This window comes from Macrosteles quadrilineatus, unplaced genomic scaffold, assembly GCF_028750875.1.
Source record: "Macrosteles quadrilineatus isolate MER2022 unplaced genomic scaffold, UCM_ALF_1.0 Scaffold_9__3_contigs__length_116548681, whole genome shotgun sequence".
NCBI lineage: Eukaryota > Metazoa > Arthropoda > Insecta > Hemiptera > Cicadellidae > Macrosteles > Macrosteles quadrilineatus.
In genome coordinates, this window is record NW_026542602.1 from 21,764,619 (window position 1) to 21,791,713 (window position 27,095).

General features: G+C 31.3%; 1 protein-coding gene across 13 annotated transcripts in view; it reads right to left on the reverse strand.

The window, feature by feature from the left end:
* The window catches only part of LOC129002646 (disintegrin and metalloproteinase domain-containing protein 11), a 718,527-nt gene that overhangs the window by 82,907 nt on the left and 608,525 nt on the right, over positions 1-27,095 (reverse strand). For 11 of the 13 annotated variants that reach the window (XM_054430614.1, XM_054430610.1, XM_054430615.1 and 8 more), the window contains 2 exons: positions 16,741-16,947; positions 5,072-5,146 (listed from right to left, as the gene is read on the reverse strand). In XM_054430614.1, the coding sequence (XP_054286589.1) occupies positions 5,072-5,146; positions 16,741-16,947 (282 nt within the window). The remainder of the gene's footprint in view (positions 1-5,071; positions 5,147-16,740; positions 16,948-27,095) is intronic. The other 2 variants (XM_054430611.1, XM_054430608.1) reach the window with 1 other exon arrangement.

Below are 27,095 nucleotides of genomic sequence, written 5' to 3' on the forward strand. Positions count from 1 at the left end.
CTGGGTCAATAATGTATGTTGTTTCTGAAATGGAGTGTTTATAAATTAATGTTTGGCTTGCGGTAAAACAATAGTGGCGTGTGTTGTACTTACAGTTATTAATAATATATTCGTTGATATGTTAATTTAGTATCTACAATGTTTTAATTAATTATTTAGTTTCGAAGATTGATTAAATATTTTTAAATACTGTTGGACCAATATGACCTCGTTTTAATCTACGGATTTATTTTATTAATTAAATAAGAGGTATTGGAAAAACACTTTCATTGAATTTTTTGTAAGAGTGATAAAATATAGGTGCAGCAATAATTTATGAACTGCACCAATATATATTAAACACGGTGCCCCAACACAAGGGACCCTATACACGTTGTAACGAAAGTAAGTAAAACATATTTGGGAATATTTTTAATGGTTGAAATTAAAACGAAAATTAATAATGAAATATTTCCAAAATTGCGTCGTTAGCAAGATATATATTTATTATATCAAATATTTATATCAAATATTTTATTTCTATATTTGAAAACAGTTGTTTTTTTTTAAATTTTGTGAACGGTTCAAGAAAAACTATAAGCTGTTAACAAAATTGTTTAGTTTATGGTAGTTTGGTAGTTTATGGCAACACTAATTTTTATGACTTCAACCACTAAAGACTTTATGAAAAAAAACCTCACATAGTTTTTCTTAGCTTTCAAATAATCTATCAAATTATCTCTTTAACGGTAAGAAAAAACAAACAAAACGAAAACAATGTCTAAAGAATCACGATTGTTAGGTGCAGAATGAGGCATGCCCCCTTATTTACCTAACAGCTTACCCTAATTTTGCGTGGGCTCAACAACTAAAAATGGGGATTTCCAGCTATTTATTACTACTCTATATTTCAAAGTATTTTGAAAGGATCTAAATAGATTGTAGTATACACTGTGGTATCAAGAAAATACAGAACTATATAATATTATTAGATTACTTTGCTTAAACTTTCAACTATAAGTCATTTTGAACGTTTTTAAATTTTGTGTTAGCACTCAAAGATTTTGTATATTATATATATATATGGTGTTTTGTGATACCATCCTGCTTGGTTGTTTTTGTATAACCTCAAATCCAGCAATTATCTGCATGAAATAAACATTTGTGTATTGATATTTATATGAATACTAAGCTTATAGAATTTTATTTTGTAAAATTGAAAACCTCAAGAGAATATCAAAGTACACACAAATTTTTTTTAAATCATTTATTACAATGAAAGTTTTTAAAAGTGTAATTAAAAATCTTGTACATCAGTTAAATACTATGTCAAAGTATAATACGTACTAAGTAAAAACGTTCTAGAAACGCAATTAACCGTACAGTTTTAAAACACCTTAATTAAAAGTGATGCTACTGTATTTGCTTGGCTTGTGTTACAGTGACACACATGTCTTCGTACCAAGCCGATGTTAAATTAACAAACATTCAGTTTACACGGCTACAACTAACTGTTGTGCCAGTAATGAAACAAATGCATGTGGTGTTCTTTATTTTTTTCAGACCGTTATTTAGGTTCGTACTCTTTATATATGAAGGAAAATGTATAGTTTATATCTATTTTATAGTTTGTGTATACACATATTATTACTTCATATTGGGTACAGTTCTATAAAATAGTTTTTGTGGATTTAAATTGAATAATCCATATGTTAGATTTTGGATTCATAATTGTCATTGTTTTACTACGAGTATTATTTAATTAATCCCATTATTTAATGTTTTTCGATATTATACAAGGTGCATCCTTCTACGTTTTATACAATATAATGGCCTAAGAAAGTTTGATTAGGAAACCTTGGAAGGTATTTTTTTGTAGATATAAACTAGAGTAACTTATATTTCACATGTTCGTTTTGAGAGTTATACATTGTGGATAACAAACAGAAGGTAACGTTTTGAGCAAACAGTGATCTAAGGTAAACTAAATACCCCCGCCACAGCAAACCTGCAGACTTTCCATTGGACTGTTTTTATTTTCAATTTAATCTATTTAAATAACATGCGGTTTATCAAGTGACTAGGTTTGCTGCTACAGGGGAGGGAGGTTAATTTAAATTATCAATACCTTTGTATAAAATGAATAAATTTGCAAAGTTTGATTAAAATATATCCATAAACATGCAAACTACAACAGTTTACTTATTATCCATAAAAATTACTTTGGAATTTATAATTTAAAATTTGTTGAATTTCATCAGTAAAAAATAAATGTAAAAAACGCTTCAATATACTGAATTTTTTGTATTTTAAGCTCTTTAATATGGTTTAAAGAGAAATTGGAAAAATATTATGCTGCGATGGTCAAAAATGAGAAAACCCATTTTTAACCCCATTAAACCACCCGTAAAATCCCGTTCTCATGGTCCGACCATGCTGGTTCACAAACTCAATCAAGTTTATTCCACCCTACATCTTCAAAAAAATGTCATCAAAATTTGAAGCCATAAATTACTTTCATCATGATTTTGAGTGAACTTAAAGATCACTCAAGTTGTAGCGTTCACGGACGTATAAATCTATACACTGTATGTCCTATATACATTGTACTTATGTAAACATTTGAACTGATATTGTTTTTGGCCTCCAGGGACACCAAAATGAAAAATAGTATATCGGTCTTTAGTCTAGGTCTTACCGTGCCACCTAGGGGCAATAGCTACTTCCCTCTATAGGGCAATTTGCTAAATATCTGCGTACCTAGAGCCAAGACCTCGACAATTAGCCTACACGGGTGTTACCTAATGTTAGCAACTAGCTAGTAAATTTTTACTGGCCATATTCTTCCAAAAGATTGAAAGTTAACAGATAGATTAAAATAATAGCCTATACAATTTTCAAGTTACTAAAGGTTGTATTAAGTTGCGTAAACAAAAGTTCTGTTATTCAGTAATCATCTATCAATTCCCGAGTCAGATCAAACCCCAACTGCACAGTGGTACTTTGTAAACCCTCGTGAATGGCAGAGTTAATTAAACAAACTAGAACAACTCGGTATACAGAATACAACTTTAGCAGATTGAAAACATCCATCACTATATGTTTGTGTGTGTGACTGTGTATACACGTAAGTGTGTGTGTGTCTGTGGGTGATGTTAATAAATGCAGTACCACATTAAAGAGCAACTGCAATAACGAGAAACATTTAACACCGCTCGTGGTATTTGAATTAGTAAAACGTTACTTTGGCTTCCCACATGGATTTTAGTGTCGGGTGTCACTGTTTCTAAATTTATCACCAGCTAAAATTTGTTTTGCTTATAAATTAAAGTTACAAATTTGCAATGTTTGAAGTAATTGGCGTTTGTTTCAGAGTTGAATGGTATTGTTTTGTGAAGTTATTACATTAAGTAAGATGAGGTATATATAAAGGTTGTGCCCCCTTAACTACCAATAGCTAATTTTTTTACTATGAGAAGTACTATCTTCATAAAAAAAATATCGTACAATACAAATAAATATTGATTCCATTGTTTGAAAATCATTTTCCAAAATAGCAACTAACTTTAAAACTAAAACACTCTGTATTCTAGTCTTTTAAGAATGTAAAATGATGCAATTTCAAGAGCTATTTACTCTTTAAATATTCTCTCTAAACTTATCCGTTTATTAGCGGTTTATCAGCTGGATGCAGAATGTACAACACAAGCAATTTTTCTTAGGTGTAACACGCTGAGGAGTCATTGACTGGCCTTAGAGAAAATATTCTTTTAAATCGCATTTATATTCTAAAACAATCTTAAAACACAAGGTTTTATATAGGAAATATTATTGTTATTTGCCATATTGTAAGATGGCAGTCATTCTTAAAAAATTAGAAACCATACAAAAAATATTTTACCTACGAACGTTTTTAAAGTAGCCGTTTCAGTTTAGTTATTAGAACTGAAAAGTTTCTCATAATAGCATTGTTTACTTTCATAACAGCATAGTTTTACTCATAACAACAAGGGTAACGGACCAATGAGGTACAAGGATTGAGAGAGAAGAAGTAAAATTGTAATGATTTAAACTTCAACTAATCAGATGTTCAGTGGAAAGTGGTAAATCATAAATCATATTGCTTTCAGCTATAACTACTCTTAATCCAAAATGATGTAGATTAATCTCAATGCAATGCAATGTATTGAGTGACTGTTTTTGGGCTAACGTTTTATTATTTTTTTAAACCGCCTTTTCTCTCTCTGGTTAATCAGAATACAATAAGACTTTGGGTATATTTTTGCATATTTTTTTATCATAGGTGGAATAGTTTGTAGCGTAATCGATACATATAACCTTTTAGTTTAAGTCAGTATCCTCCTTGTATCGCATTTATATTAAATTATATGCCTTTATGATCTGGGGCTATAGAATACATGCTATAGCCAAACCCATGTATTCTATAGCCCCATTGAAGATAAGCGATGATTAAAAAATACTTGACAGCGTTGCTTCTGACTGATACTATAAAAAGTTCAGCATACCTAAATATCATATTGTACAAAGGAAGGTAGTAATGAACCGTAGTGCACATAATATACAACCAAATCTACGCAATATATGCGTGAATTTAATTACATTACGAACTATAGTAAGCTACAAATATAATGAATACAAATACATTATTAATGACATATATGCAGTTCAATTGAACACATAGGACTTGGAAATTGAATAAAGAAAATCGCCACGTCTTAGAAATTGTTATTAACCAGGTATATATTTTTTGTAATGATTCCTTGGAGCTTGATTCGAGTTACTGAAAGCTTACTGTATTTATAAATTCAGAGTTAGTACTAGAATTTATCTTTACATTACCTAAATTAGGCTAAGCACGGACTCTTTGGTAAAACAGTTTATCTTCATAAAGCACATGAAAAGATTAATGTTATAATATTAGCCCAAATTCTAAAAGCTTTTAACATACAAGTTCAAAATTAAAACAAGACGTGCTTCTCATATTTTTGTACATTGAAGTGCTTACTATAAATGAATAATGCAAAATTTGATTTTTGGACTCATTAGTTTTATTTACGAGTTGTGGACTCACCAGATCGGCAATGTTGGCTACTTGGATTGCGTCATGTACCACCTCAGACCTCGTACTTCCGTTCCGCTTCTCAAACTAAAAAAATCAAATACATATAAATAAACAAATAAAAATTATTTCTTTTACAGATAACTCAATAGTGAATATTGTGATTGGTTTGAACGTAAATGTTGGAATTATTTGTCCAAAGAACAAAGTTGTTGCATTCCCTCCCACATTTTTAGATTATATTCTTGTTGACGTAAAAAGAATATATTCAGGTACCATGGGAAATATATTTCCTACTGTGTTTGCATTTTCGACTTATTTCACTAAATCAAAAGGTTTCGAAATAAAAAGATTGAAAGATGATTTGAAAGATTGAAATATAAGTCTTTTATTTAAACCTTTAACATAGTTTTATTTTTACAAAAATGCAACGTTTCAGATAGCAAAATAATTTCTAGAAAAGAAATACCTTTATATTACCTTCGACGAAATATCTTGGAAGCAAGTTTTAAAAATAGAGCATACTGGTATAAAAATACGAGCAGGTAGTCAGAAACTTGAAAAAGAGAATAGATCAGAAAAGGCTGCCATTTGTAACAGATATCCGGAAACGTCGATTCAAAGCAGTTACTAATGGAAGTTTCAGCAGCCAAATGATTTGAATGTAATGACACCTCTCTTTCACGTTAACTGAGAAAGATTCTTCACGCTGCAAAACGATACTTATTGACAGACAAAAACGATTTATTCATATTTTTGTTGAGCATTCAAAGTTATTAAATGAGATAAATATTCCATTAGAATATTTATGAAAAATGATTGTTGTGAAACATCTCCTGCATATTACGACCCAGTTCTTGCATATAAGAACTGCTTTGCATAAACCTTGTTATAGATATTGTGTACATTGCTTAAATGTTTCAAAATACCACGCATTCGAATTGAAAAGAATAAGAAAATCGTTTATAGTGTACATTTGGTATGAAGAAACAGGCTACTACACAGTATGCAATATTCAATATAGAGATTGAAATAGGACCAAAAATGTATGCAGCTATATCATATTATTCATTGGAAACCCAAATACGATTTTACGTATGTCAGAAGTTGTGCATTAAAATCTATCTCAGAGTAATCTATAAATATTTTTCTGCTATAATATGCGTACAATATGTATTCATCAATCAATTACGATCAATAACGTTTCAACTTTGGCTTTTAAACTCATAAAATACTTAACATAAGAATGAGTTACTTTAAACGTGAAGTTCATTAGTTAAAATAAGATACATTTCCTTTTGTTGCTGGTTTACACTGATAAAAAGTATGAATCATAAGTCCGTATACTAGAGATACTTTGAAACAAAAAATGTCAAAGTTTCACAGAATACTATTGTGTTCGAAAGTCAATTATCTTAATAACCAGCGGTTAGATACAAGTATTGAGGAATACAGAATATGAATCCAATTTATTTTAATTATTTTACCGATGACATATTACGTATTTAAGTTACGTAGTACCAATAACACTGCTAATTCTGACAAATTAATTTGTGTCAATAAATAATTTGGGTATTTTTTTCAAATTCAGATTTTCTGATTTATAACATTTGAAAAATACTCATAAGTGACGTTCCCATCTCAGATAGGCGATGACACGTCGTACTATAGTATAAGGTAACTAGTTTTATTATGATGTATTGACTACAAAACCGCGTCATCAATTTGGAACTGTTTCTGTACTTTACGTGGAACGAAATGACGTTGCCAGTCAAGCAAAGACTGAGTGTGAGACAATATCAGCAAACTTCAAAGCACCGCTACTCCACTCATGCTGGGAGCTTTTGTTCCTTTATCAGAGCTATAACACACCATATTGTGTGAGTATGGTGCATATTGTGCGGGAATGGTGTACAATGTTCACGCAGAGATGATTGCCTTTCTAGACTGGGTTTGATTCAAAGTGACAAAGTGTGATGAAAAAAAACGAACTATGTTTTTTTCAGTATGGGTTTTAACAATATTTTATTATTTTACTGTATTAACATATGTTGTCGATGTTTTAGGACTAAACATTTGTGTTTTAAGTGTTAAATTCCACAAATAATAGTCATGCACGGAATTAGTTGAGTATATTTCAGGCAAGAAATGTGAAATTTGACCCACGTCCTACAAAGTTATTTTTACGTTAGGCCTACCTAATATAAAAATCTGAAAATAAAAACATAAATGAAAAGCTTTAATCTACAAAAAATTTCCCATAGCGTGATTATGAGTAGTAACATTCAAGTGGTTGACATTGTCCCTATAAAAACATTTACATCGCTTGTGCGGCTGAACCTATAAATGTTTATCGCCACTGTAATCGCGGAGCTGTTTTTGTAATCTGATGATAAAATATCCAATAGTCAAAGCTGCAGTCACGCCAAATGTAATAGCCAATAAAAACGAAATGGATGAAAAAATGAGAAAAGTTTTGTTACGGGACTACATAATGTGTATTCGTTAGCAAAATGTTGAAACGAAATCCCGTGTCTTGAATTACACCAATGTATTTTTGTTTTTGTTGTTTCTTTCAAAACAACTTGTTTATTACGTGATACCAAAGTTATCGTATAGTAATCTAATGATGTCCGTTTGTGTGTTACTCAATTACGTAAAAGCAACTGAACCGACTGAGCTTTAATTTGACAAAATATAACTACTACACCGAGGATCCGTTTAGGACTATTCATTCTTCGATACTGACCGAGGCTCTGTCCCTTCGGCTTTTGAAGTTAGGAGGTGAGGATTTTAAAAGTAAATGTTGATTGGTCTTTATGGGTGCAATACGAACACTCACAGTGTTTAAATTTGATATGACATCTCAATGAGAACAAACATAACTGCCAAATTGGTGATATTTTCCCAAAAAATCGTCTATAGATAAAATAGTTACTAATATTGCCCAAATTCCTTCAGTTTCCCTAGAGCTTGGGAGGAAGAGTTTTTCTTACTTTGGACCCTCATTGTCTACCCAACGGCCTGAAGATTATTGGATCTAACAATTCCTTTAAAGAAAAAACTTAGAGAGCTGTTTTTAAGACATTTTTAAGGATATCCTAAGTGATAAAGGCCAAATACTAGCATAGGATAGTTTGTTATATAGTGACTAAGTTGTTCTGAAAAGCTTGTGTACAAAAGAAAAACTTTAATAAAGACATTTTTATTTATTTACTACCACAAAGTTGGCTTGAGCAAATGAAATATATTATTCAGCTACACCATGTGGTACGTTTATTTATTTTAATGTGGTTATGGAAATTGAAAGGAAACGGGCTAGACTCTATAGCCATTGTTGGTATTAATCTAGACTCTCCATGTTTCCACGTCTCCATGTTTTCAAAATTAACATCAAGCGAATTATTTTATTGATAAATCAACTTATCCGTATTAAAACTTGGAACATTATTAGATTTACATACAGTTATACAGGGTGTTACCAAATTGTCTGGACATATTTTGTGAACTTGTTCCTTGGGCTAAGACAAACATAAAATGCCATATAAGTATGAGTCTAAAATGCCTAGATTTCTGTTTGTCGGTCTGTTTGTGATTTTTAAGAATTATTTTATATCTTATATATTTGGAAACACCCTGTATAAATGAAATAATTGGAATGATTTCGATATTTTTTGTCTACTATTTGAAAGTACTTACATGTGTCTGGATTAGGCCTTAAAATATAGACGTTTTTCTTCCATAAAAAGAACTTTATGCACATATTTTACAAATTTGAGGTAATTATGCTTAATCTATTTCCTTTGCAATTTGAAACCATACTTTTAGACTACCAATTTCACAATTCCTCATGGTTCTTACTCAGCAATAGCTGCTATATTTACTCGAGTATAACTGCACTAAGCACCTTATACATACGCTAACCCCCTGACGAAGGACGGCTACTCTGCTAGTGTTTAATAACAGCGACCATGTGGCTAAAGTTTGGAACCGCTAAACTAATAAAATAGTCCAACACAATTTCATTCATAATTTTAAGAAACACAACCAAAGAACAACTGTTACAGTTGCACTAGTTTTTCTGTAGCAAACCACTTTAGACTATTATTCTCACCCATGTATCATAAACTACGAAGAGAAACAGTCTCATTTTCCACTGCAGCCGATGTGAGTGCCAACACTTTTTACCAATGTAAATATTTCTACAAATACATTTCTGGTGGCGGGCCTGCAACGTTGGCAAAACGCCACTAGTTGTGCGGGAGTTATCAATGAATCATTTAGCACCCAGTAACTGCTGTTGTACACACGATCATTCAATAAATTCTACAACCGAGCTTTGTTCTGCAAATGCTGAAATAATGGAAATGTTCAAGTCACACAGAATATTGGCAAAACCAGCAATTTTAATGTTTAATGATCTTGATTTGAACTTAAAACCTTCATTTACAAGTAGTGCCTTTGAACACGTATTAGAGACAGAAACGGTAAACCGACCGCTTATAATTGATTTAGATAGATATTGGATGAAAAATTATTCTTTCTTTGATAAATGAATGTCTCACTGATGTATGCATTCAAAATACGCGTTGACTAAATATAATACAAAAGGAACATTAAATAGATTACTTAAATACCACAACCGTTTATTCGCGATACGAGAAAATTACATTACGCTTTACGAAATAACAATACCTAGTTAAGATAACGATATAGTTATTCCAGTTAAGGATATCCTGTATGAGTAGGAAAGCAATTAAAAGCAGAACCAATTACCAGGTGTGTTCTTAGGGTTGGGTTTAATTTAAACCCAATTCAAAGACATTGTCTAGGTTTCAATCAGACCTAGTGTAAGTAGACGAGTTGAGAATGCTTTTGTTCATAACTCGGTATGTGATTAGTAAAGTACAACCTATTGTTTTCTTGCTTGGTTCTACGTAATGAGGAAATTGGAGTGTTTTAACTATTGTTTTCGCAAAAAAGAACATGTTAAGACATCTATCAGTATAACATATATTTTATATTATTACTAAGTTAAAAAAATCCAATTTTTCTCATAGTGTAATACGTGTTTGCACAGTTTGTAATTGTTCGTGTATGATTCGTTAGTTGAATTAGGTGATTTCTAAGCAATGATATCAACGAAACATCACCTACGTGGAGTCGTGTAATAGACTTCAATTTATCACGTTCTTCAGCTGATATTTTAATAGGCTTTCCAAATATTTGGTGGAGAGTAACCACGTTACGGTAACCTAATCAACAGTTTCTGAAAAGATACACAACCCTTTATAAAATCACACAAAAAGAATTATTTTGTTAAAACATAATCAATTTAGTTCCTTTATATAGTTAAAAAAACCAATACGTTTTAACTTTCCACAAACAATTTTTAGATTTTCTCAGTAAGTACTGTACCTGCTAATAGAAAGGTCCATGTTAAGTTCTGTCAATGGTTGTAGTTTAATCAAATACGGTAAAAAGATCTTGTCGTACATATTTTAATGAAATCATGGACAGAAACCCAACAGCTAACTAAGTGTATTTACTAGGCAATATTTTTAAAATTGTGGATTTTTGCTAGGAAAACTAGGTTTTCAGACTAACAATGAGATTTTCGCCAACAACTGAGCATTGTTGAACTGAAAACCAATTTGATGCAGATATAGCGATTCAACTGGCTTTGTCGTGGGTATTGGCTTATTATTGGAAGAATGCATTTCTATCGTTTTAGTTTTATCAGAATATTTCTTATTATTCATATATTGTTATTCATATATTTGTATTCATATATAACTTTGATTAATCAATCATGTTTAGTTTAAAGTATTATACAATTTTGTACAATTTTGATGGTTAACAGAAAAAATCATTTGATTTTGAAATATTTTAGAATTTGAGATGGGTATTAATTTGTATTAGAAGTAAGTATTAGAGTAAAATTAGAAGAAAAAGTCAGTACTTTACCAGGCTCCATTGAAAAATGACTTGTTGGGACATTTTAAGTTTATTCATTACTTTTATGTTTTTCGGGTTGAATTGTTATAAAGTCTCTGGGGTTTGGTTATGTTAGGTTACGTTGGAAACATTACTTATAATTTAAATTGTAGGCCTATATTCTTACATACAAGTAAGAATACACACCCCATGTACAATATGGACATTCTTTGAGCTGCAAACGTAATCTTTTTTTTCAATGTAAAGTTTTAGTAATTCTAAGTACTATAAATATATTTATAGGTATTGCAGTTATTATATATAATATATAATATAATAGTGTAGTGACTAATGGAAAAGGTCTTGTAAGTCCTAAGTTTAAATGTTTAGCTTTAGATATAACAGATAATTAGGTCGTAATGTAACTGAATTTCAAATAAAATCGTAAACGTGGATGTTTAAAGCGCATACTTAAGATATAATTTTAAATTTAATTGATCATAAAGTACTGTATTTTACTTGGATAACCATATATATATATATATATATATATATATATATATAAACAATCTACTAAGAAAAATATTGTAAAACATGAACTGGTGTATTTTTTTGCACTCATCCCCATGTCCCTCAAAATCATTTCATGTAAAGAAACAAAACGATTATTTGAAGTATGAATTGGACTCATTCCTCTTACCACAATTGTTTTGGTATTTATCATTTTTTGTTTAGAGGACCATCCTAGTACAGACAGTGAATTGGTCTGTATATAAATGTGGTTAAACAATTGAAGTAAAAGGGTGGAGTGGCTACGTGAAATCTGAATTGCCCTTTTGTTGCCGGCTAGCATACTTAGCCGCTGAAAGCATGGGCTTTGTCTGTGGTTGTGAGAATGGATTAGAATAAAGAGTGTGCACTTTTGAGCACAGCAGTGTAATATTCAGAGGTTGTGCCGATGTTTTCGTGCCACTGCATTAAACAATTCGATTATTTAAACAGCTAACTAAGTGTATTGTTGCCATGTTGAATTTATTGGGGTTCTTTACTTAGTAGCACGGTAATTTTAAAATAATATATCTTATTTTAAACTTTAGTAAGAGGAGATTACATTGAAATATTTGGATGAAAAGCGAAGCTCGTTCCCAAATTCCTATAATGTTAACTTACAGGGCTGATGCAATTCATACCGGTCTTAAAGGTGAGGTTTTCTTCAGAGGTATGAAAACACGCATGAGCATGCTTTAAATGTGTGTACGTATCTATTTAATAGGAATTCGTTATGAGTTTTTAACGGAAAGGTCTAAACAATGGATTTGCAATGTTCTAACGGTTACCTTAGGTTATATAGCAAAATTAATTGATAACGCAATGACAAATTGCGTCTGTGACATGAAATTAAAAACGCTAGGAATCGAACAAACATCTTAAGATTATAAGGTGAGCACTTCAACAACTCATCTAACCAGGCAATTGGTCAACAGGCTTTAAATAGACTTAGTGTATATTTATACTCTGCCATAAAAATGCATGTTCAAAGTAAAGTTTGCTAAGCATTATTTTTTAACAGCACAACAAATTAAAATTTCCAAGTTCATGAAGGCGTATGGATAAGCAAGATTATTGCATAGTTAGTTTATCATCAGTGAGAAATATTCCCTAACACGTTTATAATTGTGGCTGTAGAAATACCATTGAAAGCCTGATAAAAATGATATAAATTGATCTCAAAAGTCACTTACTGGCATAAAAAACCCCTGATCTACACACCTAGTTTTAGGTATCCAATTATTGTTTTTTTAGTTTATTCTGTTGATACTTCCTCAAATTGCCAAACTATGTATACGTAGCTATATTAATTCTTAATTTCTCTAGTCCTAATAATTACTTAAGATATTGAAGAACCGAGGAAATCAAAGCAATAGTTATAAAACACAACCCCTTATTACATATTGTTCCATTTCTATCATATGATTTCAAATTAGAACCAGTCTAGAAAGGTGATCATCTCTGCGTGAACATTGTACACCATTCCCGCACAATATGCACCATACTCACACAATATGGTGTGTTATAGCTCTGATAAAGGAACAAAAGCTCCCAGCATGAGAGGAGTAGCGGTGCTTTGAAGTTTGCTGATATTGTCTCACACTCAGTCTTTGCTTGACTGGCAACGTCATTTCGTTCCACATAATGTTTATAAATAAAGTTTCACTAGGGTTGTTGACGTTGTGATATAGCTTGTAACTTTTTAAACTTACAAATGATTGTTATGAATGTGTTACGTTTGAGATTACGATATTGAGTCAAACGTTGCTAAGTTGTTACTAGTTGGTATAACGAAAGGAAATTAAAGTACTATAAGTATTATATCCCAAACAAGTTACATTAACACATCCTACCTTCCTGAAATGCATCTTCAAAGTAATATACATATCTTAAAATTGCAGTTATAATTCTTATACTTAAAGTAAAACTTCATTAGCGATATAGATTTTTCAAAATTTATATTTCATGCAATCTAGCAACTTTTACAGTATGAAAGCTAGATTACTTGAATGAAAAAAATGTAGCATTCATTTCATTGCAGGGAAAATGTAGCGGTTAGGCAAGACTGAGTGGAGTGGAAGTGTAGTTTTTACCAAACATGGTTAAAAATATCTGCAATACCTTCGTAAATAATTTAGATGCTTCTTAGTAACCGTACTTCTTAAATTGCCTTTACGTATACTATGTGAAGCTGTTTGTCCAAATATATTGAACTGGTTGACTTTAAGGAAGAGCACAGTTTACTATCCACTGTGTAAAACGTGGTATAACTGCCCACTTAATCTATGTAATTTTTGCTAAATATTTACGATTTATATTTTATTATCGGTGTCCCTGTTGCTCGAATTCGAGCAATTGCTAAGTATTACAGGTGTTATTTTAAACGAATAACAGCCATAGTTTCTGATGACTTTAAGTGATTCGACTCAAAGGTTTGGAAGTACTCAAGATGTACATAACAGATTATATCAATTTATCAAGGCTGTTTAGCTTTTTTCCATTGCAATATTTACGCCAACCCAAATTCAAATAGTAAATATTTCATTTCAACCAAATCAGTAAATGTTTGTAGCAAACTGTTAAATTAGCAATCTTATTGACTGTTTACAATAAATATATATTCTTATTCTCACTTTTAATTTCTGACAACAGCTGGAGTTTAATAACAATTTTTGTTTCCCCTGTTAATCTTATGGAGAAATATGAAACTTTAAAGGGCACCAGGGCCTCAATCTCTAATTATTTCCATAAAAAGAAAGTTTCCTACACAACTTCACGTTACGCTCTTTCCAATGACACCAAAAACATTTCAATCGGTTCAGTAGTTTCGGAGGAGTAATTGTCACAAAAAACCTGCTTGCGTATTAAATAAGTATATAGATAAGTAGAGTCCATCTTGCATAACAAATTTAGTGAGTTATTTATAATATTATTATTATTTTTAATTACTATACACACCACATAGTAACGGTCGATATGCATTGATTTACCATGAATTACATAGTTGTAAGTAATCAGCCGCATAACATACTCAGTGTATCTTCGGAAACAAGGGAGGGCCCAAGATGCTTCCTTGTAGTTCTCCTGATTGAGAGCGAGGCAGCCTTTGAAGCTGATATTAAATCTCAACGTACTGATTGCTTGGAACTGGTACAAATTGTGTCTACACCTGTGTAATTTAGCCATCAAATGTGATCCATGTAATCAGGCTGGAATTGTATCTAAATTGAAGGAGACAATTAATAAGGTAGTTGTTCGCTTGGTTTAAAAATACCTTGTGTTTTGGAGGGAATATTTGGAATGTTCTATGGGAATCTAAGTACTTTAGTTTGTTTAAAATTAATGTAAAAAAATTGTTGAATTTGTATACAGCTTAATTTGAATCATGACTAGAGTAGCGTCAAATCTGAAACATTGACTCCTCAAAACATTGAAAACCAAGAGGTTAACTGTAAGAAAGGTCCTAAGTTCACCTCAATAAAGAAGGATTTTCAAAACCAATTCATAATTACGCGGGTATTAGAAATATATGCTGAAACCTCACACTGCCTTATACAAGGTCTTACTCTACGGCTTAGAGTTAAGTTATTCCACTTTAAATAAAGCTGATTCTAAAGTATGCCTAAATGTAAGGTTTGACATAAAAATTATGCACACACTTTCGTGGATTCCGTCATCAATGATATAAACTAATCACCACTTTTTCTTGTGGATAATTTAAGGTTATATTTGAAATAAATATTGGATTCTGTTTTATCTCGTAAAAATATCAATCCACCTTCAAAGGCCTTATGACTACTTTTTAACTTATAAAAACCTAAACAAATCTTAGCATATAATGTGTTATTAAAAATGTAATATGTAAAAGACAGATGGAATAAAACTCCATAGCATTAGTTTCCAGAAAGACATATTGGTTTTTGAACAGAGACATTTGTTCATCTTTAGACGACGTATGTGCTTTGATCAAAGATAGTTGTTTTATTTCCAAAGATAAGTTTTACATACGGTTTCAGAGACAGTGTATTCGTTATGAGTCAAGATAGTCTTAGATTTTATGTATATCATACACAAAGACAAGAAGAAGGCAAACACGAATTCGTTGGTTATAGTTAGCTATAGTTTATAGAGGTGTTCAATTATATTATAAAAAGGGTTTGTATTTATGCCCTGCTACATTCTATTTCTTTTTTAAGTGAAGCGGATAAAATCTCAACGTCGCGTCGTTGCTGATGATAGTTTTATCATAGAGAAACAGAATTAAACACTATTTGTCTATGGTTTTATTTAAACGGCAATGAAGCCAATTTTAATTCTTTGAAGCAAGTAAGTAACATTTGACTTACTATTGACTCTTGCACAGTTATTTGAACCTATTCGTTAGTCCATTGCTCTAAAACCTCTTTTTCATGGCCAACTTGCAGGTACGTAACGATTGGGTGGCATGCATTCTCTAGAAAGTATTTCGCAAACATTTTAAATATTTTTTTTTCGCTTTGCTGACTTATTATGTAAAGCTGTTCGTTTACTGATGATCAAGCTGTATGTTACGGTTATGTGTAAGACTTAAAGAGATTTAGACGATTTAACATTTTCGTAGACAAATAAATTATTAAATACTTGATACTACAAAACATTTCCAAAACTAACATCAATTTGAAGATAGGGTGTTTGTTTATTATTATGTCGATACTCATATAAAAGTGTCAATACTATTACTATTTTGTAAATACATCTTGTGTACTACAGGAAGGATTGTAACAAAATTATTTAAAACTCCACTTCCTTAAAGGTCATTGGTGCGTTGTAAGGAATGATTTGAATAATTTAGCCAGGGCTGTATTCTTCTGGCCTTAAAAATGTCTTATACTTCCCTTATGAAATTCTAATGACTGCTAATATCACAATAAATTTACCTTAAGCGAACATTTTGAATTAATCAAACCAACGAAAATTAAATAGTGTGTTATTTACAACAATAGTTGTCAATAGAACTGATATAACATTATATCAAGTGTTTATGTCAAGGGATTATTCAAATTCTGGGGAGGAGGGGGGGGGGTTGCTCTTAAACAGCGTTTCCATTAAAATCTATTTTTAAAAAGGTCCTCTTTTAACCTTGCATGATCCCCGTGGCTGTAATATTTGGTAAAATTGGCTGAAATAGTATTCTATAAAGACAGGTCTGTACTCACCATAGCCTTGTCGATGACCACAGCAGTTTCTATGTACTTGGTCGCTTCACTGACGTCACGCCGGTACCTCGTTTCCTCCTGGGACGTCGACACGCCGACGAAGGATGTCATGAGTTTTTGGCGTCTCGAGTATTCCATCATCCCAGAGTTAGCACATCCTTTGTTAGGTTTCGTCCTCGCCTCAAAAATCACATGAGGATGTTTCTGCTAACAGAAGCAACGCATTAAATCCATTTCAGCTTTCCAGCCAGGACGACTGTTAGTTGTACAGTGGACATACAATCTAAATTCTGTATCATAGTCATATGATACATGCTCACACCCTTAATATATATATACATTTGTCTGGTTTCGCCATTTCTTAAGACAATTGATTTAACCTAATTCATAGGAAAAATATTTTTAAAAACTACAAAAAAAATACACATAACCTACTTCTTTTGAAATAAGGTAAAAAATGTAAAAATTGTACACACCTAAAATAAGTGAAGTTTTTTATGTGTGTGCAAATATTGTACGGAAGTGTAAAGTAGGAACAGGTGAATGTTGTGCTCTAATTTATTATATAGATAAGTTCTAAAATAAGAATCATCATTTAATTGCAAGTTCTAGCAAGATTGTACATACCTTGTACTGTGATTGATTTGGTATGATCTTTGATTGCAATTGAATTGATTTTAGAGTTATTGCACAACAAATTAATTTATATTATAAATATATTTTTTACTTTCTACAAGATTAAAATAAAAAAATATATTACAAAATTTTTAAATAATAAAAACTTACATAACTATTAACATTTATTTGGCATGTTAAGATTTTTGTGAGAACACTAGGAATAATTTATAGCTTATGTTCCAATCCAAGCTATGACAGCAATACAGTACATTAACCATACTATTTATGAGAGTAAATTATTTATCGTTCAATTCAGTTCCAAAATATACTAAGCATTTTGAATATGCATGACTAAAACATACATTTCCTAGGACCCTTCTCATTGCAGCTACATAAGACGATTTATTCAAATAGCTCAAGACATTCTAGGTCCTCTAAGCTTTTACAAGTACTGCGGAACATTTTGTGGAGAAAACTTTCTGTAATAGAATCACTTCATAAATATCAGTGTTTACATTATCGAACATGACATACCATCTTGAAGAAAGTTTACCTTATGAATTTCATAACAGAGATTAATTTCCGTTAATGAATTATTCACCAAACTGTAAACAATCGCACAGTTTGTCTTCACATTCACCAACTTTCATCGCTTACATTATGTGAATAATTTTCTTGGCTTTCTCTACAAAATATTTTCTTTCAAATTTCTCATGATTCATTCATATTGTTTTTCAAACTTTTGTTTTATTTGCATTTGTTTGTGAGATTACTTTCATACCGGACCCGCTTTAGTCCTAGTCTAGTTTGGGCGTGGATCCAGTGGTTGGCTTCAATGATAAAATATCATAGATTGTAACACAAAAATAAGTAGTGTTTTAGGGCCCTTTCACACGAGGCCACTGGTGGCCGCCACCGGTGACTGCCACTGGTTGCCCGCCACAGCTTTAACATTATTTTAAATGAGACCTTTCACACGCAGCCACTGCAGTTGCCCGCCACTACACAGTGGCCGAGCAGTGTCTCCTCGCGCAACTGCTAGTCGGCAACCGCCGGCAACTGCAGTGGCGGCAACTCGTCGCGGGGCATTGAATTAAATAGAGAACACAACAAAGATTTCTCTCATTTATGAGCCGTTTATTTGTTATTTTATAGACAGGCAACGACTTCGAAGTGTTCCGAACAACCGGGCTCAAGTTTTATAGTAAATCTGTAAAAAAATACTAGTGGTTGGCGGGATTGGTACCGAGGGCGAAACTCAAGAGCTTTAAACCAATAGACCATTAGTAAACCCGATCTCAAGAGTATTTTTTTCGATCAACTCTACACATGACCAGCAAGAAGCCCTCAAAATAGGGACTTTAATCAATCTGAACAAATGGGTAAAGTCAAAGTCACTACTTTATTTTAAAATCAAAACCATACAGTTTGAAATGGTACAAGTTTTTTTGGCTAGAGTGTTAGAGCTACATACGATATTCTACCGCCACGGACCCTTTCAATCACTTTTATTTACTGTATTACACACGTCCTTGCCTCATAATTATTAATCATCATAATCTTGTATTTACAGCATAAAGTTGTGCTATTTATTATTTCTTACCACTTCAAATTATAAGCTTTTGTAGCATTTTAAAATAACATTTTTTTATGTTCCACCTTTACATCCCTGGACTCTAGTTCAACCTGAAACTCTTTTACTCATTACTCTAGGCTGTTAATGGCTAGTACTAGAGGGTCGTGGCATTGGTGATTAATCGGATTTCAGCCTGGGACCTGTAAACATAAAGCCCCGGGCTCTACCACTAGACCAGCTAACTCCTCACAAAAAAATTAAATTACATTTAAACAAAAAGGACTAACAATAGCCTCCTCTAATTAACGCGATTTATAATTATGTACAATTATATGTACCTCGTATTATTTATTAGTAAATCTACAGATACTTGAACTTAAATGCAAGATTGGAACACCTAGTAACAGTGTGGTAATCAGAAATGAATAGTAAAATATTATGCACATGTGTGTACTTGGCACAGAATAAACACTTGGAACGAATTAATAATTCATTTGAACAACATGCAGAGGTGTAAAGTTTATACAATTAGGTATTCTACCGAACACGCTACTCAACAAGAACACTTAAAGGGATAACTTGTAGAATTAGAAGAGTAATCTTTACTCAATGTTGAGCGATTTAAACTAAATTCTGTAATTGTGAACAACAACATAAGTATCGGGCATTATTTTGTAATCTATAATATGCGAGGGGAGCTTGGGAGGAGTCAAGTTATTAATTTAAAGAATTTTATTTTTTCGTATTCGCAGTTTAATTTAACATGAAGTTAGTCAGGCTTGAATTGAAAAAGTGGTAATTTTAAGATATAGCACCACTAGCTTAATGAGAATACATTCTCGTCGATTTCATATTTATAAGTATATAGAAAGTTATTTAAACTGTTATATCAACTGATTATATAAGGCAATAGCTGTATAGGCCTACAAACATAACAATTAATTCAGGTAGGTAGAAGAAATAAGACTAATAATAGGAATGTGATAGTGTGAATGTGTGACCCAGGGTTATGGTGCACAAAATCTTATATTTTATTTAAATTAGTACTATGATATGTTTTGAGTAGAATATGTACAAGCTGCTATGGAACTGCAGATGATAAGCTAATGGTTTTGTACAATCTTTGCCCTGGTAGATTAAAGGAACTACAATAACTCTTAAACTTACTTTATAAAAGTTCTTGGCCGAAAGTGGATTCAAACTTTGCCAACACATCTTCCGGCTACATACTTTATGCAAATGCCTCCACCTCATCAATAAACTTAACACTTTTCGGAACTTGGCTAATTTAGTCAGTTATCAAGCTTAGCTCACTTAACTTTTCTTGCAAGCTGTAAATCTTTGTAAGATAAGTATAGAGATTATCGGCTGAGGATGCTTTGTTGCGAAGATATTTAACACGTTTAACTGTTTATTTTTCAAACTAGTTTGGCAAATGAAATGGGACATAGGTAAAACTATAGGCATTGTTTAAAAGTGTAGGCCCTATGAAAACAAAGAGATTCGACCGGAAATTTTACATTATCCATAACTTTGATTTGATAGTAATAATTATATCCTCTGGTTATAACTGTTGTGTTTTTTGTGCGACATGCAATCCTTAATTTCAACACAATAGTTATAAATAAAACGAAATGAAATAACTGTGGAAACGTAACAAATAGTACACTATAATCAAATCATAGCACGACATTATATCATTATCATATAGAGCAACTACAGCAACTGTTATTCGCATAGATGATCTGCCTAAATGATGATTACTTTTATTAATTACAAGTTAGCAAAATTAAAACAACCGAATGAGTTTATACTTCATTATTCTAAAGCCTACTACTTAACTTTCATCGGCAACAAATTGGAACCAATAGTGATGATGGTACGGGAATCAAAATCATTGCGTGAAATCAATAATGAAATAATTTGATTGAACTGATCCCAGTGGCATTGGTCGTCACAGTAACGACTTCGACGGAAGCTTAGTTATTGTTTTTAAAATTTAATTTGTTAACCGAATGTAATTGCCGCCGTGAAATCAGTGTAATGGTCAATTAGGTTTGTAAATCAATGCATTATTTGCATCCAGCTAACCATTCCTGAGCAAAAATTTATAAACTAGTATTAATGTATTAGTAACTAGTATTAGGAAACATGTTTATCATAGAAAGGCTTAAGCTGGCAATTAAAATACACAAATAATTGTGTTCTGCTGCATGGAAGTTGTATGTAGTATTTACCTTCTGGGTTGATATTTGAAAATTCAGAGGTCTTATTCTGCATGCAAAGAAGCTTAAGGCAACGTACAAGTTTTCCCATCGCAGGAAAAAGTTGAAAGTTAGAAACGTATCTTCCGAAGGATTTACATCGTCCTCTCCCTTCCATTTCGGTGAATAAACTTTGCTTGACAACACACTAGATTTCTTTTTGAAATACGTGTATTACTGCGTATTTACATGGAAATCTTTCTTGACGTAGCTCTGTGTATTACAATGTTTAGGGATAGGCCTACTTGCTAGTTGTAAAGGCTAAGACAATAAGATTTCTTAGTTTGGAGTACCTTTGATGTAGATTCTAATTACTTTTATGCAGGCCTATCGTTAAGGGCTTTTTGTAATGAAAGTGTATAGGCAATATATACATCATTTTAAGACATTTTGGAATCTGGATTTGTTTATAAAGTAAGCAAGTTTTAGAGAATTTATCATTAGCAAGGAATGATTGGATAGGTAATTGAAATATAACAATAATATACTCCCTATGGCTGGAAATTGTAACAAGTATTTTGGTGGCAATACAAACGTAAACCATATACATTGTTTGGGTTTAAATTTAAAATGAAATGCGTAGAAACTGTTTCCTACAGTATTAGTAGAGTATGCATAACAAACTGCGAAAGTAATTGATTTTTACAAACACGTAACTAGTTTTAGGTATCACAAGCTCTTTTCCTAGACTCAATAAATTTATGGGTAAGTTAGTTCAATTTAAAATTCGTTGGCATTATCACTTACTGTATAATAAGCAAAACTACCATTGAGAATCGAGTAGCATGATAATATCCTCGGACATTTCCTGTATATTTCAACTGCAAGATGAACGGAATGTATCGTGATTCAAAGAATGAACAAAAGAGTTTAAGAATACGAAATAACATTCAGAAAAAGTTTGTTTTGTGCGTGGCTCAATTTGATCGACAAAAGAACGCCAGATCATTTTTATGATTTATATAACCTCACAAAGTTCTCGCCCATTTATTATTAGTTAATAATAAATAAGAATTACCTTGATCAATATCAAGTCATGGTCAATATGCTGCGTAAAACCCAATTTTAAAACAAAATTTCCACTCGTAAACATAATATTGTTGATAATTTACAATCCTAAGACAGCACAAAAGTATGTTTAAGCTACAAATTGAATGGAATCACTAGCCTGGTTAAAATATTCACTAAACAGTTTAGTTTCAATATTGGCTAAATAAAAGGAATACTATAGCGAAAATCGTATATGATATTCTGGTGCTCGCTCAGCAAATGATAAATGGGAAAACATCGCTTCAGGGCTCAAGTAGCAGATTTAAATGCCGATTTCGTCCTCTTCTCGAATTTCGTTGAGTGGTTGTAAATATTTCTCTAGAACGTTTCTAGTACCGTATTTATAAATATTAAAAATACACAAACAGATAGTATGCATAAATTACAAGTTAATAAAAAAGTACTTATATGAGTATCATTAACTATCTGATTTGTTTAAATTTACACAAAGTAAACGACATCCATTATTAATTTGTATAACATTTGCGTTTTTTGCACATAAGTTTTAGGATGGCTTGACTGCTATTGTTACTAAGCTTGATTTATATCGTATAAGAATTCCTATCTTAAATAATAAACTAACAGATTGATTTGTATTTTATCCTTATTTTAAAATTATATGAACTAAAACAAACGTTTTTAAAAATTACAAGTTAAATATGATTAGGTAATTAATGAACACCATTCAAATCGTATATTAAAGCAGGTTTATTTAAATTCGGAATTTCGTCTTCATGAATCTTTAATTATTTAAATAGCTGCAAATCTTCTCTCATCCGTTACTGAATACAAGGTTTGGTATAAGTTAAGATCATATTATATTTATTTGTAATTTAATAATCTAATTGGAAATGATTTTTCTGGATTTTTTGGAAAGAAGTAAAGAGAATATATGTTATTTGTGAAGGTGCCTAACTAAGTATTTTGAGTAAAACTGTTTGATTTCAGTAAATAAATTACGGTACAATATGTGATGAAATATTCAAATATAACGCAAACAAGACTAGACTAATAATAATACATTATGAAAAAGCCTTTTAGTATTATACAGCCAACATGTGAGAAAATGACCAGTAAAAAGTTAAATTCGGAAACAGATTTTAATTCTTGTTCCTTATTGAGAAGAAAAAACTATTCAGTAAAATATACTCGTTAAAAAATACTTTTGTACGCCATTGTACACAATTAGTTTGTTAGCTTATTTCTCAACATTTTACTTGCCTATAACCTTTCTCACCCCGAAGGACGAAAGAAATTAGGCCTTACAGTGAAGACAGTAATTTGAGACTACAGCAATACTACTTTTGCTAATAGATCTTGTAAAAACAAGTAAACCTAATAGTTGGACAAAATGTTATAAAAAAAGAAAACAATTTTTAAATTGTTTTTTTTAACACGACTGAATTAAATCAATATATTTTAAGCCAGGATTATTTAGTTGTCACAAAACAACAACCGTAGAAAAATACAACATGGGATTTGTGAGTGTTTACCCAAACGCAAGAAATTACCATTTCACCGTCAAATAACTATTTCCCTTCAAGTACCAACAGAAAGGTTTGTAATAAATACTTAACAATCTATAACATTTCTTTCCATTAAAGTTTAATTGAATAGAACCCAAGGGTAATGATTTTAAAAATAAGCCATGATGAAGTTCAACAAGGTGAGAGGTGAAATTCTAAGCACGCCTTTCTCCCGCCACCTGGCGGACGGTGCAAACAATATCAATATTCATCAGGAGTAGTCGCTCACCATCTGATTGGTCCTGAGCCGCGGACGAATTTCAAACAGGGCTTCAGACATTCTAAGGCTGAGATTTTCATGGTTCCGTTGAATACCACAACTACATTGAACTGAACTAGACACAATTTAGAAATAGTGATAACGGTAGATACAAATGAGAGAAATTTAAAAGAAATATTACTTGTTTAAATGAGTTTAGAATGTGTTAACGGTAACTGTTTCAGCTGGAAAGGAAGTAAAATATGATACTTAATGTATATGAATTTCAGGATGTAATGGCAATGTCTAACGCAGACTTTACCTTAAACTGTAAACAACTAAATAGATTTGCTCGTTTCATTTATTCATTTTCAAACTATTTTGATTCCAGATCTAATATATAAAAATTATATCACCACTTAATTAACTTACATGTTCAACGGATTTTTATATGTCGGACATAAAATATTTGGCCAAACATGCTAAATTAACCTGTGATGGTTACAACTATCGTCTTTTTATTTTCAGTGGTTTAAAACTAAACACGGTTTAGGACCCTTCCTTTCCTTTAAGTTGTACCATCTCTGCGTATAATATCTTTGTCGAAATTGGTCATTATAATAAGTATAGCTCAAATGAGCATCAGCATCCACGGTATCGTGCCACTAAGATGTTCCTGAATCAATATTTTTTCAAAATATTCCATATTGCTAACCTCTAGTTTAGTCAAATTACCTTTCATAGCTGGTCAATAGTTTATTAATTCAAGGCATAAGCCATTATGTCATTTTAATTTTTATTTATTTATAAGTGAGCACCATAAAGAGATGATGAGAAATTGCAGCGATGTCAGCTAAATAGGGAGCTAAATACTAAGGTCAGCTAAATACTAAGGAACAAGGTTTTCAGAGATTTTGTATATTCATGCCAAGGTTAAACAGTTCAGCAGTGTATTTAACACACAATGTGTTTATAAAATTGTTATAAACGTAAATTATCATTAATGTATCTTTAGAAATTCCCGTGAAAGAAGTTCTCCCCTTAACACGTAGTTGCATGATCAAGTCCATTTGGCAATCACAGCATGGTCGTTAGCATGTTTGCAACGCATACTGAATTAGCTGTATTCGGCAAATAACAGGTATTTGGCCACTTGGATAAACTGAACAGGGCCAAATGAGCAGTGCCATATTGCATGAACTGACAAAAGGCAGTTCACCGTTTAATGTAATTAAACTATTTTCTAGCAAAATAATATGTTTCATACATGTCTCGTGAGTATGAATTCATAATTGTAAATGTTTCAAATTCAGTCAAATTTTTATAATATATGTTTAATAGTATTGATTTACTCTTCTAAATACTCAAATTGAAACAATATTGAATCTACTTGAATTGATTTTAATATAGATACAGCTTTTTAGTAATTTAAAGGATACACTGCTAATATTGACTAAATATTCCTTAATGAGGACAAAATGCACAATTAATCACATTTAGCATTGTTATACACAAACCTTTAACAGGGTGTGTTGTTACTGTATATAAATTGTACAACTAAAAATTAAAACTATCAATGAGAAAACATATTAATGAGTACGATTTAGATATACATTTATATTTCACTATGGTAATTTTGAGGGCCAATGGGACAAAATCCTTGCCAGCAAATTTTTATGATACACAACTTCAGAGTAACCTCCCTAAAAGCACACCAAGTTCGTCAAAATCGGTTAAAAACTGTTCACGAATCAAATACAAATGATATATAGAATGTAGATAATAATAAAAAAAACATTTCAAGGGGGAATTATTGACAAAACTGGTAGTAAGAGACATTATTCTGGGTATAAGACACTGTCTAAGAAAAAAATATTATTGTAGGCGAATATACGTCGTATGTAAGTGGTAGGCAATGGAATACACTTACCTGTTTACTAATTTGTTTCCAATGTCCATTTTTGAGACCATAAAAAATTATATTTCTCCTTTAAAAAATTAAATAGTATTATTTGAAATAGAGTATTTTAGTGTTATTATAATGTCAAACAATTTCTTATTCATGGTGGATTATTGCATTATCAAATGCTCAGTATAATAGTTAAACATGCAATACCAAAAATGGTATTCTTCTTACATTATTTTTTTGCTATTAGGCAAGCATTGTTGCGAGTTACAATATTTACGTGAGAGAGTTTAAACACCAAAGTGGAGTTATAAGTGGAAAAAGATAAGCACCATAAAACAAATAATAATTAGAATTATATTTTAAAGGTCCTGAAATAATACATAAAATCTAAATGCAATATCTTTAATATTACTATTTTTATGAAAAAAATTAGAATATATATATAAATATATAAAACGTGCAATGACGGGAGTTTACTTTTACCATCGTGTTAGTAAATAAACTACTAGGTGAAATTTTTGTAACGTGAGGTAATTTTGTGCAAATTGAACTCACGAGGTGATCCAGATTAAAGGAACCAATTTAATTTGTCGACACGAGACGTCCAATCAAACAGTAATTAATTTGAAAATTGGGTTAAAACTCTTTCTACCTGGTTTTGTACACCAAACTGACGTTAAGAGAAACATTCTGGACGTTTTATATAAACAGATCTTTACTTGTACCAATTTAAAGTTTATGTAGAAGAATGCGTGTTTATATTGTCTTTAGGTAATATAAAAACAGTATACAATCTTGGTACAATATACCAGTTTTTAAATTTAAATTCAATAATTGGCTACCAAAGTAGGTTACATTTTTATGTTAGATTTTAAAGATTTTTTTTTCTTCAATAATGCAATTTCAAAGACTATGTTTCAATAATTTGGTAAAAGCTATTTTGGCAAAATAAGTGAAGTATTAAGTCCTCAAAATCTCATATAATATAAAAAAAAATGTTGGAAGAACCATAACTGTACATGATATCGTGAAAAACTAATACAAATAAAAAGATAAGTGTTTTTGTAGTGAGTTAATATTGTCAACAATTTTAAGTTAACAAAGTTAAGCCTTAGAAAGTAAATTCAGTCCTAACTCTAAAGCCTTAGTAGTAAAGTGAATAAATTGCTCTTACCGAAGTGTTATTGCTAGTTAGCAGCTAGACCAGGGTTTA